The sequence below is a fragment of the Macadamia integrifolia genome, chromosome 4, assembly GCF_013358625.1.
Source record: "Macadamia integrifolia cultivar HAES 741 chromosome 4, SCU_Mint_v3, whole genome shotgun sequence".
NCBI classification, from domain to species: Eukaryota; Viridiplantae; Streptophyta; class Magnoliopsida; order Proteales; family Proteaceae; genus Macadamia; species Macadamia integrifolia.
In genome coordinates this window covers 11,774,180-11,788,923 of record NC_056560.1, presented here as the reverse complement: position 1 = coordinate 11,788,923, position 14,744 = coordinate 11,774,180, and the positions used below count along the sequence as shown (strand labels likewise).

General features: G+C 36.9%; 1 protein-coding gene across 1 annotated transcript in view; it reads left to right on the top strand.

Moving 5' to 3' along the window:
- Window positions 1–14,529, top strand: part of LOC122076753 (transportin MOS14) — a gene marked incomplete at its 3' end in the record, with an annotated part of 48,485 nt that extends 33,956 nt beyond the window's left edge. Inside the window, 6 exon segments of the mRNA XM_042642264.1 lie at window positions 3,761–3,884; window positions 3,993–4,074; window positions 4,161–4,249; window positions 4,376–4,450; window positions 4,553–4,607; window positions 14,410–14,529. Coding sequence (XP_042498198.1) covers window positions 3,761–3,884; window positions 3,993–4,074; window positions 4,161–4,249; window positions 4,376–4,450; window positions 4,553–4,607; window positions 14,410–14,529 — 545 coding nt within the window.
- Window positions 14,530–14,744: the final 215 nt, after the last annotated feature.

The window sequence follows — 14,744 nt, the reverse complement described above, 5'->3', positions numbered from 1 at the left end:
AATACCAGATCTCCCTATATTAGGGACAACACCTTATGAATTTTGGTCTGCCATCATGCTGATGGCTGAGTATCAATTCATTTCGAGAATTCCTTCCACTAAATGACTTCATAGTTGCACTTGTGAAAACTAGTTTGGAGGAATGTGCTATGCATGTGTAATGACTTGATAAAGAAGTTTATTCTCAATAATCACCTTGTAAGCATGTCCTACTAATATGCAATGTGTCAAAAGTCAAGGGACCTACGCTGTTATACAGGTTAAGGCCTTGATAACTTTCCATTTTTGATGTGATAAAAGAGTCTCACTGGTTGCTACGTCTAACTGAAGGGAGTAGCTGGTAAGGAAAAATCATCTTGGATAGATCATCCTATTTTACATGGTCCAAAAGAACTCAGATGAAGTTTCAAAATGTTCCAATAAATAGTACTAAGATTGGATGGTTTAAAGAGAGCAAATTGTGCTCATTTTCCTTGCATGTTGCATATAATCTTTTTGGTGGGGACCCATTCAACTGTAGGTCCTGTTCCATTGGACCTGCGAGACATGGCCACTGGGGCTTCGTTCCTCTGTATATGTCTTCTGGACCTAGAGCTTAGAAATTTCCTTAGTATGGTTAAAAAGGAAACACTGAGTAATTAGGGTAATGAGAACTCAGGGAGTAATGAGGGTAAGGAGAACTGAAGGTTCTTATCGACAGTTGGTTAAGACAAAGAATGCAAGGTAAATTTGAGACACTAATAAAGACAGTGATATAAGGGTCAAGGAATGTAATAGACAGGGTAAATAGATGACTGAAGAAGGAAGAAAGCAGAACTCTTTTCAACAACTGACATGGTTTATGGTTGTGTCATTTGTGTTGAAAGAAAGAATATTTGGGGACATGGATAAAATTTATAGGTTTGGAATAGTTATGATCCCAAGGGAAGCTGGGATGAGAAAATTGGAAGGGCATGGTGCAAATAAATGTTGAAGAGTTGGTGATACCCATAGTTTTTAAGGCGCTGCTAAGGCGTCGCCTTACTGGCACCTTGGCACTGATGCAGTCTATAGATGGTAAGGCAGTGCTCCGCCTTATATGAAGTGGTGCCTTATGGGGTTTTTTTTTTTTTTTTTAAACTTTTTTTTTTTTTACTTGATGAAGATTCCAAATATAGATTTTTTATTGGTAGATGTATGGTTTTGTTAACACTTGAGATGTATGGGATCAGTTTTACTCCACCAAAAATAACCAAAACAAACAAAACAAAAACACGATTCATAAACAGGGTTTGGATTTTGTCAAGGGTTTTAAGAAAGGGCTTTGAGAAGGAATCAAGGAACAAGGAAGAACCACTGATCCAAGCGACCGTTTTGTTCCGGTAGCGGTGAGCTTCATTCTTCTTTGACAGGAGTAGAAATGTAGTGGATGACCTTAGGGCTTAGGCACTCATTTTGGCATCATAGAGGTAAGTATAATAAATAGTTGTATTTTTTGTCTTCTTTTCTTTATATTTATAATTTTGTTTCATAATTATGTATTTATATTATATGTTAATATGTTATGATGATTGATGATTGATGGTTGATGATTGATGAAGATGAACTTAGTTTATTCACTTTATTGATTTGTTTTCTTGATGAATATCTTACATTGGTATGAATATGAACCTTTAATATTTATTTAACATATGAGTAATAGGATTCAACTAGGATTTGAGCCAAATAGATTGGTTTTTATAAAAAAGTTACACATGAACGCTTTAGTCGATAAGGCGACGTTTTATGCCCTAAGGCGCTCCGAAAGACCCTCATACGCCTCCGTCGCCTTACCGCCTTAAAAACTATGGTGATACCGTTAACGTTGCCCGAGGTCTGAGGATGACTTATGGGTTCCATATAATTTCCAGCACAGGAAATGGTGGTCATGATGGTATATTAGGTTTAATTTCTGAATTGACTTGTTTTCTCATCAGCTTCTCACTGACTTCTTGTCCTTTCTCTCGATCATTTTTCTCCTTTTTTTTTCTTCTTCATTACTACTTTTCTCTCCAGATTTGCTTTCAAAAGTTATACAAATAACTGGAGTTATTTAAGATTATGTTCTCTGGATTAACTTGAAATAGAAGTTAGTTCTCATTGTGATGGACTGGCTGTTGATATTGATACATTGATCGCAGTAATATGGAGAGGATGATTCACGTTGTTCTATATAATGTGGATTGCTTTGTTCCTTGAGGAATTAGGATACTGGTGAATGTGGTAATTGATTCCAGGGATTTCTGTTCAAGCTATGGTGCCAAAGAAGATATTAGACTCTTACCATTGGGGGTTTGATTGAGACAATTGAACTTGAAGTCTTTAAGCTTGAGGCAAACCAATCATAGATACATAGAGAACAATTAGGAGAACCAAATAGATGTAAAGTGGATTACAACCAAGACTGGTTATTCTGTATATAATATACATTCCTGTGTTACTTTGCTGCTCGCCCTTATCCTCTTTGCTTCTCTTTGAGTTAGGCATTCAGCTTTACGTCTTAAATATAGTTTTCACAGGGCGGCCTGAGTTACTAGTTGCTGAAAAACGAATTAGATATGCAACAAGAAGAAATAATCTGTTAAGAGGAAAGTCAGGCATAGGAAAAGTAATACAGCAGGGTCCCATGACAGGGGAGCCCAGTAAAGATAACCAAAGAAGAATACAGGCTCAACCCAGACAAAGTATACCCAAACTTGCTGCTCTATTGGTGACTGGAAGGAGAGACAGCGGTAGCTTTATATGATTTAAGTCACTTGGGAAAATGAAATTACAATATTCAGACTCTAAGGGGACACAGCGGTAGCTTTATATGATTTAGATGATTGAGGGAAATGAAATTGATCTCCAAAAGTTGTGGTTTGGTTTGCATTTAAAATCGAAATAGTCTTCACCCTAAATCTCAACCCACTATCGTAAAAGGGATTGTGAAAAATAAAAAGGAACCCTACATTTTCAATACATTTAAATTTTGGCCAAAAAAGCCAATATGACCGTTATGACCAAGTGTCATTGAGATGGCTGCTATGTACCAGAATTGGATATGGAATCGATCTCTCTCTCACTCTTTCTTTTTCGTGTTTTTTTTTGTTGGGGGGGGGGGGGGGGAGTTCTCACTTGCTGCATTGATTGGAAAAAAAAAGAAGAGAGTTCCACCACTAACTCTGTGTGATGAAATGAAAACCTGTGGGCAACTCCTCCTGTTTTATTTTGATTTTGATTTTTTTTTTTTTGGAGGACAGTTGGGGGAGTTCTTCTTCCTTTCTGCATTGATTGATAAAGAGGGAAAAAAAATATTTCTACAATAAGAAAGAGGGTATGCATAATGAGTAATAAATGGAAAGGGTGATGTACTCGAGGCTCAAGTGCAAAAGTACAAGGTTAAAAGGGTGAGGCTGAAAAGCGTTTACGATGCTCCCACAGCTGTACATTTTTCCCTTTACTCCTTTAGTCCTTGGTTTGATGGAGCTAATTTTTGTATGGCTCTGTATGCCTATTTTAACCTCTCACCTGCTACAGACTTTTGTTCCTCCTTCTCTTGCTGTGGGTTTTATGCTTTCAGCAGTCTTGTTATCGAATTCTTCTTCTCAGAATCCATTTCATTTAAGTTCACTTGGGAAGACAAGATCTGGAGTGATTTCATTAGTTTATGGCTAAATTCTCATGACAGCTGTGCTGCCAATTGTTTTTAATTTTACTGGCAAGTATGAATTCTAAATAATTATTAAGCTTTTATTACTAGATTGCCGGAAAAAGTTATGCGGGTCATTAGATGGTCTCTTCCACATATATCATAGGGCTGTCTGTGGGGAAGGTGGCTATAAGGTCTCTCCTGAAGACTCATTGAATTTGGTTGAAGCCTTGAGGTATCTGCTGCTCAATAACCTTAAACATGATCATGTTGCCAGTTAAATTGTTATTAAACGTTAAAGCATTATATTTAACTTTTAAAAGTTCAAAACTTTATGTTGCAGTATGGTTATCACAGAACTTCCTCTGGACCATGCAAAAAATGCCCTAGAAGCATTGTGCCTGCCAGTTGTAACTCCTTTGCAGGTATTTATCATTGTTAAAGGAAATAATATTTAGCTATTTTTTTGTGGGAATAATTTGACCTTTTCTTCTTCTACATCAACAACCAGGAAGTAATCAATCAAGGGCCAGGAGCATTGCAACAAATACTTGCACGTGAGCTTACTATTCACATTGATCGACTTGGAAATATTTTCAGGTATAGATAGCATTTTCTTTAACTTTGTACTGTGTCTGTATTGATTAAGCAATGCTTCCTTTATGTTTACTGCATCTGACTGATTAATTATTGGTCCTTAAGTTTAAAGCTGAACCTTTTTATCAGGTATGTAAATCACCCTGAAGCGGTGGCAGATGCCATTCAAAGGCTATGGCCAATTTTTAAAGCCGTCTTTGATAAGTAAGGATTTGAGAATAGCTGTCCTTTGAGAAAATTTTCCCCATTGTGCATAAACATCTTTTCCCATTCTTCTGGTCTAAATTTCAGTTGGTTCTTGTGCAGCCGCCCTTGGGATATGCGAACAATGGAGGCTCTATGCCGGGCTTGTAAATATGCTGTGAGTTCTCTGCGGTGCGCTTTTGCCTTTTGCCTTTTGCAAGACTTCACAGTGAATGGTTTTGTGCTAATTTTATCTTCTGAATTGGTCGCATGAAGAATTTGGTTCAAGTTCTAGTAAAACTACAGTGTTTTCCCAACTTTATTCCTTCATGCCTGTCATACCTTCGAAGGCCTTGCTTTGGATAATTGTTACCATTTAACTTTGGTTATGTGATTCTTGATGTCATCCCGTAGATGCATTGCTGTCTTTTTTTTTCTTTTTGTTGGGGTGAATAATAAGTGCATTAAAAGTAGGGGGGAGGGAATATACAGCCCCAAGGGGAAAAAGAAAAAACAAAATTACAGAGTTAACATGGGCAGGAAGAAAAAAACAGCACAGCTACAAACCAGCAACCACTCAAGGGGGGGGGGGAATCGAGAGAGGATGATGCTTAAGAGAGTAGTGAGCTTGTTCCTTGGGGAATCCCTAATAGAGCTGTGGGGAAGCACATGGAGCTTAGAACTGACATCAAAGTAGATGGCTTTCCAAATAAAATCATGAGACTGGGAGGTGGAGGTCCATCTTCGATGATTTCGTTCCATCCAGATGGGGTTGATTGTTGTAGAGAAGGCCAGCTTGCTGATGGTGTCACAGATGGTGGTCCCAAAAAGGGTAATGTCAATCTAGATCCATTCTCTTAGGAGGGGAAGGAAGTGCCTCCTAGAATGCCAACAACTTCTAAGGACTTTTCTCCAAATAGAAGAAGAAAAAGGACAACTGAAGTCTGCTAATTCCTTGCTGTCTTAGTTGTTGGTGTTGCACCTTTACATCCTGTTACATTAGTCCAGTGTAAATTAGCATTAAACTTTATGAATATGTAGATAATAATACCAGAATGTCCTTCATCCGTCTCTACTTGGAAACAATATGAATAAGTAGATAGTAGTATGTCCTTCATCGGCTACTTAAAACAAATCAGGTTTTGAGTTTGGGGAAAGGAGAAGGAAGGAGTAGCATGTAACAGGGTAACCTTGGTTGATAAGCCCTCGTCGCTTATTGTTGTATGCTCTTCTCCATCCAATGAATGATGTGGAACAGGCCAAGGCTTTAGATTTCTAGGGCTGAAAAGGGTCAAGACTGAGTAAATAAGAAACAAGGTTCATTTATGGGGCTGTGAATGGTAAAAAGTATATATATATATAGCGAGAGAATCAATGGGGAACATAGTTTTTAAGGCGGTAAGGCGACAGAGGCGTTTGAGGGCCTTTAGGAGCGTCTTAACGATAAAGCGGGCATAAAGCATCGCCTTATTGACTAAAGCGTTCCTGTGTAATTTTTTTATAAAACCAATCTATTTGGCTCAAATCCTAGTTGAATCCTATTACTCATATGTTAAATAAATAATAAATGTTCATATTCATAACAATGTAAGATATTCATCAAGAAAACAAATTAATAAAATGAATAAACTAAGTTCATCTTCATCAATCATCAATCATCATAACATATTAACATATAATATAAATACATAATTATGAAACAAAATTATAAATATAAAGAAAAGAAGACATAAAATATACAAGTATTTATTATACTTATCTCTATGATGCTAGAATGAGTGCCTAAGCCCTATGGTCATCCACCATATTTCTACTCCTGTCACAGGAGTAATTAAGAACTTAGAATTAAAACACATCGAAAGTAAAAATCGAGATGCCAAATTAAATGGATGAGAAGTGATTAACCTGGGGATTCTTAATCATTCTAAAAAACTTCAATGAAGAAAAAAACATAAAATAAACTAAAATGCTAACAATTTAGTAAACAATGAAAGTCAAATACTTAAAAGTTCAAGGACTTAAAAAACTTTAAAGTTCAAAGACTCAAAATACTTCAAAGTTCAAAGACTCAAAATACTTTAAAGTTCAAAGACTCAAAGGCTTTCAATCCAAATCAGTAATTAAATTAAAATCTTCTTCTTCTTTTGCATTCTGTTGCTGGCTTGCATCATTTGGAGCTATGCCATAATCGTCTTCAATGTTTTCATCATCATGAATATCCTCTTCACTCATCTCATCCACTTCTTCATCTGAAGAATCCTCAAGCTCAACCCTCTTACCACATCGGGTATAGAAAAGATTGGTTCCATTGGCAGATGCTGGAGCCCTCCTTGGTCTATTGTGGCCTTGATATGATGAAGATGCCCCAAGTGCTCTATTAACATCTTTCTAAGTGAGATCATTCTCAGGATGAATTAATTCATCCTCTGATTCACCGATCATCTACTCACTACTCCAATTAAGCTCATCAAGCAACAATGGATTGTAGTTTCTGCATTGTTCTTTTCTTTCGTGGAACCTTGCTTGAAGTCGGCGATTATACTGAATGTAGACAAGATCATTTAACCGTTGATACTCTAACCTATTCCTCTTCTTGGTGTGAATCTGAAAAACATTAATAATATGAGGTTATCTACTTATCTTCAATAAAACCATATTAAATGATGTACATGTACTCAGAACTCAATACTCACAAATTCAATGTGCTCCAATTGCGCTCATAACCAGAAGATGAGCAACAAAGACCAAGTATGCGCAATGCAAACTTTGAAAGGTCAGGAGTAGTACTTCCATGTCGAGACCACCAAGAGACTATAAATATATAATATAAAAAAAAATAAGTTAAGTAAAAAATCAACATACAAAGTTCTAAACTAATTAGAAGTTTAAAAGGACATATACTTATTAGGATTCAACTTGTCCCTTTGTTTAATCGCCATGTCCTTTGAAAAACATCGTTGAGCAGTGGTATACTTGTCAATCTAATAATGATCTTATCTTGCAAGGTCTCATCAGGCACCAATCTTACAAGAACATCATTGAAAGCATCACTTGCTTTTTGAGCAAAGTCCAACTCATTATCTGGATTATCTGCTATTGCCTTAAAGAACTTGTTTGGATTGAGGAAAAAGGCAGCTAAATATATTGGTCCATTCATCATAGTCTCACAACGGTGATCAACAATCGCTATGATTTTCTTCCATTTCATTCTATTGTCTCCAAAATTTTTTTTGATCTTCTTCTTTGCCACTTGTATTGCCATATATATTTCAGGCATAACAGGCAACTCATCACCATCTACAATCCTCAAGAGCTGTAGAAGAGGTTGTGATGCTCTTATACAATCCATCCCACCATTCCAGAATGTTGTAGCAAACACAGTCTCAGAAGCTTTCTTCCCTGTCTCTATAGATGCAAGCTTAGAACTGGACCATTCATCATCAACAAATATTTTTTTCAAAGATTCTTTGTGCTTGTATAAGCTCTGGAGTGTTAAAAAGGAAGAGGCAAATCTAGTCACTCCAGCCCTCACTAAGTCTCCCCTTATTTTTTGCCTCATAGCTTCAGGAAGGCGAGTGTGCCTATAGATGAATGCAATTAATTTCCTGCCTTTCGATAAAACAGACATATAGGAGCGCAATTTGCCTATTTCCTCCATCATAAGGTCTATGCACTCCAAAACAACCTCTTCCTTTCTCCATTAGTAGTCGACCCGCTGTAACATAGTTGGCAGTATTATCAGAGACTACTTGAACCACATAATCTTCACCAATCTCTTAAATCTTACTATCAAGTAGCTTAAATAACATTTCAGTTGTTTGTAATCGGTTAGTTGCATCAACAGACTCTAAAAAAAAAGTCCCTTCCGAACAGTTGACAAGAAAATTAATTAGATGCCTTCCTCTCTTGTCTGTCCACCCATCAGACATGAGTGTGCACCCATATTTACTCCAATATCCTTGATACTTCACCTTTAACTTATCAATTTTATCCTATTCAGACTTCAATAGAGGCCCCCTATAGTCATGAATTGAAGGGGGCTTGAAACCTGGTCCATATTGACCAATAGCCTCTACCAATTCCTTAAAACTCCTTAACTTCAAAGCATTAAATGGAACACCGCTCTCATAAGCCCACCTTGCAAAGTAAGAACGAAGCTTATCTCTTTCTTCTTCTCCTCTTACATGATTCTCCATTGTTGTCTGATATGGAGCTTTATCCTGCCTATCTGCAACCACTTCTTCAGGAATCCTCCTCACATGCTTATCCATGGGACCCCTTACTTCTTGTTTGGATTGTGCTTGAATGATAGCTTTATTTCTTCTTGAAGTTGTCCCAGAGCTAGGGATAGGACATGAGACCCCCAAATCGGATACTATATTTTGTTGTGGTCCTATTACTTCTGTAGGTTCATCACTAACATCTGAATCATCCAAACAGTCAAGGTTCCTCTTCCTCTGGTTCTTCAAGATTGCATCTCTCATCTCTTTAGCAATTGCTTCCGTTGTTTTCGCACACTTGGCTACATCTCCATAGCCACCAATAAGATGTTGCTTCAATCATTTTATTCCGCCCTTGACATCCTTTCCACAAGGGGTACACTGAATCAAATTTATGTCTGATACGTCAGGCAAATACCCATATTTCCATCCAGGATCATTTGATTTAGCTCTCCTTTTTGGATCCTTGCTTGGATCAATCGTTGACTGTGCAGTAGTAGCAGTACTTGCATTTTCACTCCCACTGCTACCACCAATTGTTTCCATAGATGAGTGGATTCAACTTGTCTCTTTGTCTAACACCGTAATGTAAAAAGGTAATCAGAATAAGAAAAAGGTAATAAAAGAGAATATTACTACTATAAGGGAATATTAACCTATTAGGTAATAAGGTAATAAAAGCAAATGCCTCCATTAAAGAGATATGGAAAAATCAGAATAAGAAAAAGAAAAAATACTCCAGGAAAAATAACCTAGATGTATACTTATGTATCCAGAGATATGAGAAATTGAGAAGACGGAATAAGAAAAAAAAAACAATACTCAACAATCCACATAGAAGACAAATTAGAGAAGATTATAGTTTTCAGTTTTTAGTTTAAAAATTAGAATGTGCATTTTTTAGTTCCTAGTTTTCAGTTTAAAAATTAGAAGACAGATTAGAGAAGAATGGAAGAAAAAATTAGAAAATACTACTGTGATTATTTTAATTAACTAATTGTCAGTCTTTGTTTGCAGAGTTGTGGGAGCTGCTGCTGCTCAATATTCATCAAGTAATGAACCAAGCATAAACGAGCTTTCATGTACCGAACTGAGGGATAAACTTATTGCACTTGATCCACTCAATAAAGAACATGTCATAAAGGTCAAGCAAGCAGAAGCTGAATTCTAGAAAAAGTCCGAGGGTTACAGAGTCGGTGGGAGTGATGAAATTCTGGGTTTTGATTATGGTGGCCAACAATGGGTCTCAAAGAACTGTTTCCCTGTTGGAACCTTGCCTAAGCCAAGTATGAAAGTGATGAGAGTTGTATGACTGTTACGACTCTCAAAGTCTCACCGTAGGAAGAAAAAAAAAAACTGTTATGTATGATGAAGTCTCAAGTCTCATCGAGTCACCGTATGGTGTATGATGAAGATGAAAGAAGAAGGAAGAAGAAGGGAGAAGGAAGAAGAAGAGAAAAAAATCGTATGGTGTATGATGAAGAAGGAAGAAGAAGGGAGAAGAAAGAAGAAAAGAGAAAAAAAAAAGCGCACAAATCAGAAATTAGAAAAATAAACAATTACATACCTGGAGATGTGGAAGGAAACTTCGCCGGAGGCTGTTGGAGGAGAAGTAGAAGTCGCCGGAGAAGAATTGGAGGAGGGATGAGGCAGTGAGGGTCCTCACCGTCGGTTTAGGGTTTTGCGATTTGGAGTGGAGACTGAGAGATGCAATTTGGGGTTTTGTTTTCTAAGTTATAAGGTTTTTGATCCAATGCATCACATGTGCATCAAAACTTATACACGTGCCAATGAGAAAATGTAATTTGGAATCTTCATCAAACAATTTTAAAATGTGTTTTAAATTTTTTTTTTTTTTATCCAATGCATCACATGTGCATCAAAACTTACACCTGCCAATGAGAAAATGTAATTTGGAATCTTCATCAAGCAATTTAAAAAAAAAAAAAAAAAAAACATATAAGGCGACCGCTTTAGTCGTAAGTCATCCTAAGGTGTCGCCTTTCACGCCTTATGGCGCCTTATAGTATAAGGCGGCCTCCATAGTCACTTCCCGTAAGGCAGAGCACTGCCTTGTCATCCATGGATCGCATCAGCGCCATTGTGAGCACACTTGAAAAAAAAGAAAAGTTTTGTTTCACCACTAAAGTGGTTATATGTATCTATAAGACTTTTTTTTTGTTTAAAAAAAGGAACTTTTAAATATAGGTTACTCCTGTAGAAAACTTGATGCAGATAACCCACTTAATGGGCTTATTTTATTGCAAATAAGCCTTGGGTTCGGTTATGAATGTGTTGGGCCTTTGATCCCATAGGTTTTCTTTGTAATGGGCCTAAAATATGGGCAGAAAATAGGAAAACGGGATTTAATTCATTAGTTTAGTTTGAGTCAGTTTTGAGTTTTTGAGTCTTTTATATAAGTTTGTAATGAGCTACAACATTGAACACAATTTTGTTTTATATAAGTTTGTAATGAGCTACAACATTGAACACAATTTTGATTCAAAAAAAAAGAAAGCTTTGTGCTGGAAAACTGTGAGATGCAGTGCTGTGAGAGACAACTCGGGTGAAATTCTCTAGGGAAGAGTGAGATACTCGACCCAACCAATTCTTCTACCCCCATTCTTCCCTTCATTCTCTATTTTCTGTTTTACTTATTCTATCGGTCCTTGAATTTGATTTTATTTGAATTTAGTAAAAATCCTGCCTGAGATTGGATCACTTGTGACCAAGCTTACATTATTTGTATCAGAGCTATGGCTGAAGAAAGCTCCAACCAATGCTCACTGGAGGAAGTGATGAAATCCCTCCAACAACTGAACACAAGATGGATACTATGGACCTAAAGTTCGAAGAATTGAAGGAGGCTACTGTTACCTAATCTAATGCTCAGCCACGTAATTTTCGTGGGGAATTCCTTGAATGGGTGCATGGATTGGACGTGTTCTTTGACAACTATAACTAACAGAGACACAGAGACACAACGACTTCGATATGCTTGCTCTCAAATGAGTGATTGTGCTCGAATCAAATGGAGAACCCGTGAAAGATAACTTCAAGCTCAAGGTCATGACCTAGAACTTGGGACGAGATGCAGTACGAGTTGGTGGGCATGTACCTATCTAAGCACGAACGAAGAATGCACTTCCCCCCCACCAGATTATCAAAAGCCACACACAATTGATAAGAGCATGAAGGAATCATCGGCCTCTATTGCACAACACATTGCAAAAGAGCAACAAGAGGAGACACCTCCAGCAATTCATATTGTCAAGGAAGAGTTAGTCATTGATGTTCCCATCAACAAGACTTGAAGCTGAGCATGTGGAATTCATCATCCTATTAAAGTATCTTGAAGATCAATGGACAATGTTGAGACTAAGGAACTTGATACTACAACAACTGTGATGATTGGGAACAGTCAAGAGGAAGATCCTAAGGAGCTTGAGATTGAAATTGTGGAGCTCAAGAACACAGTGGTTGAAGGTGTTCATATGGATGATCCCATGGATGCATTTGAGGTGGTTGAAGCTGAGCATGTGGAATTCATCATCCTATTAAAGTATCTTGAAGATCAAGCTTCACACATTCTAGACTACATCCTTATTATCAAAGAACTACCTGAATTTTTCTATGGCTTAAAGAGAGACGTGCACCATGCTATAATCATCCTCACACTACAAAATTCGAGGATGCATTTTTTCTAAGAGAGGGCATATTGATGCAGAGAAGTCACTTAGTGGGCTTATTTTATTGCAAATAAGCCTTGTGTTAGGTTATGAATGTGTTGGGCCTTTGATCCCATGGATTTTCTTTGTAGTAGGCCACTTTAATGTGCTTACAATATGGGTAGAAAGTAGGAAAGCGGTAATTCATTAGTTTAGTTTGAGTTAGTTTTGAATCTTCTATATAAGTTTGTAACGTGCTACAACATTGAACACGGATTTTATTGAAAAAAAAAAAAGAAAAGAATTGTGCTGGAAAACTGTGAGATGTAGTGCTATGAGACACAACTTGGGTGAGATGCCCTAGGGAAGAGTGAGATACTTGACCCAACCTATTCCCCTACCCCCATACTTCCCTTCATTCTCTATTTTCTGTTTTATTCATTCAATCGGTCCCTGAATTTGATTTTATTTGAATTTTACTGTCAAATATACGGGACGGCGTTTAAAACGGCAAAAAAACTTTCAATAGCCCCGTTCCCGTTTTTTACCGAATTTCTGTGAAAAATTCGGCAAACGGCGTTTAAAACGGCAAAAAAACGGGACGCCGTTTTAAACGCGTTTTAAACGCGAATTAACTAACACTTGTGACCCAATCTAACATTAAAACTTATTCTCTTGATGTTTTTTGTAAAAGTGGAAATTTGACTTCTCTAAAACATATTAAGGACCCCCATTAGTTAAATCATGCTAAAAATAGTAAATCAGAATTACTACTAGGGAATAAAAAAAGAACTTACTATATTGTAAAATTAGATTTACTTAAAATAATATATCAAAACTTAATAAATTATTATAAAAAGGTAAAAATTACTGTAACCCTAAATATCTTCAAAACAGAGTGATCAATGCCATAAAAGATACAACCACTCCAGTATCTCAAAACAGGCAATCCCTAGCTGACCTGGTTCCACGTCAATAAGTGTCATGTTGGATTTAAGTTTTCTCTCTCACAGCTATGTCGTTTATGCTAGCACACAGTGTCGGTGTGCCGCTTTGGGTATTTACTGTAATGATTTGTTATATGATGGGTTTATGGAACAGAATGTAGATAGAGACTACTCTGGAAGCTATCTGGCATCTCCAAAGAAGCATTGTGAATAGAACCTGGTTCAAGCGTTAGGAGCATAGATCGCTTGTATATTATGGTTTTGATGGTCTGGAGAATAAATCAGAACTTGAAACAGGAACAGAAGAAGCATTGATTGAATAGAACCTGACCGTTCTACACCTAAAAACGTTGTTCTTGGTTTCCTCTCAGATAAACTGTACCATCTTCTCCTGTTCTTTTCTAAGATTCATATGGAAATTCATGTACCTCCCAAGTTCAAAGCTATGACAAGGGTAGAGTAAGTTATGAAAGGCAATAACATGTGAATATGTGATAGCTTGCCATGAATGGCTGGAGTGATATTTTAACATAGGCTTGCCCTTTGCATGATGTGTATTGATGATGGAGATCTGATGTAAGGCACCTCTTCACTCAATATCCTTTTGTGAGGGTTGTCCGTCCTTTGACTCTTTGTAGTTATTTGGACTTCCCTTAGTTGTTTTCTTGGCTTGATGGGCCTTTGGCAATTGGTTTCCCTCAGCCAGGTATAGATTTGACTTTTTTTAGCTAACATATGGGCCATCTGGATGGAAAGAGATAATACCCTTTAAAGGATGGATTAAGACACTTCAGGAGGTGGTTGATACAACCAAGCAGAGATGGCAAGATGGGCTGATACATATACTCTACCAAGCTTATATTAGGAAACCTGACAGTTTTACTATTGCCTATATTGTTCTGTTTTTTGGGTGAATACCTATGTTGTTCTTATTCCCCTGCGTTCTTGATTATTTTCTGTGCAATGACCTGCTTATTTGCTGAGACTGATGTCAAACCTGACAGTTTTACTATTGCTTATGTTGTTCTTATTCCACTGCGTTCTTGATTATTTTCTGTGCAATGACCTGCTTATTTGTTGAGACTGATGTCAAACCTGACAGTTTTACTATTGCTTATGTTGTTCTTTATCAATTCTCTTTTAAGTTGAGGACTTCTGGAAGGTTTATGGGAATCACTATAGGAGCAATGCTAGAGGAGATTCAAGGCCTATATCAGCTACACCATCAACCATGCTTCCTTTATCTCTCAAGTGAAGTAATAAAGGTTTGCTTTTGATACTTGAATGCTCAAATCATTTGACAGTTTCTGTTTTTTGTTTTTTGTTTTTTTGTTTTTGTTTTTGTTTTTTTGTTTTTGGTTTTGGTTTTTTTTGTTTTTGTTTTTGTTTTTGTTTTTGTTTTTTGTTTTTTGTTTTTTGTTTTTTGTTTTTTTTGTTGTGTGTGTGTGTGTTGGTTTTGGTTTTTTTTGTTTTTGTTTTT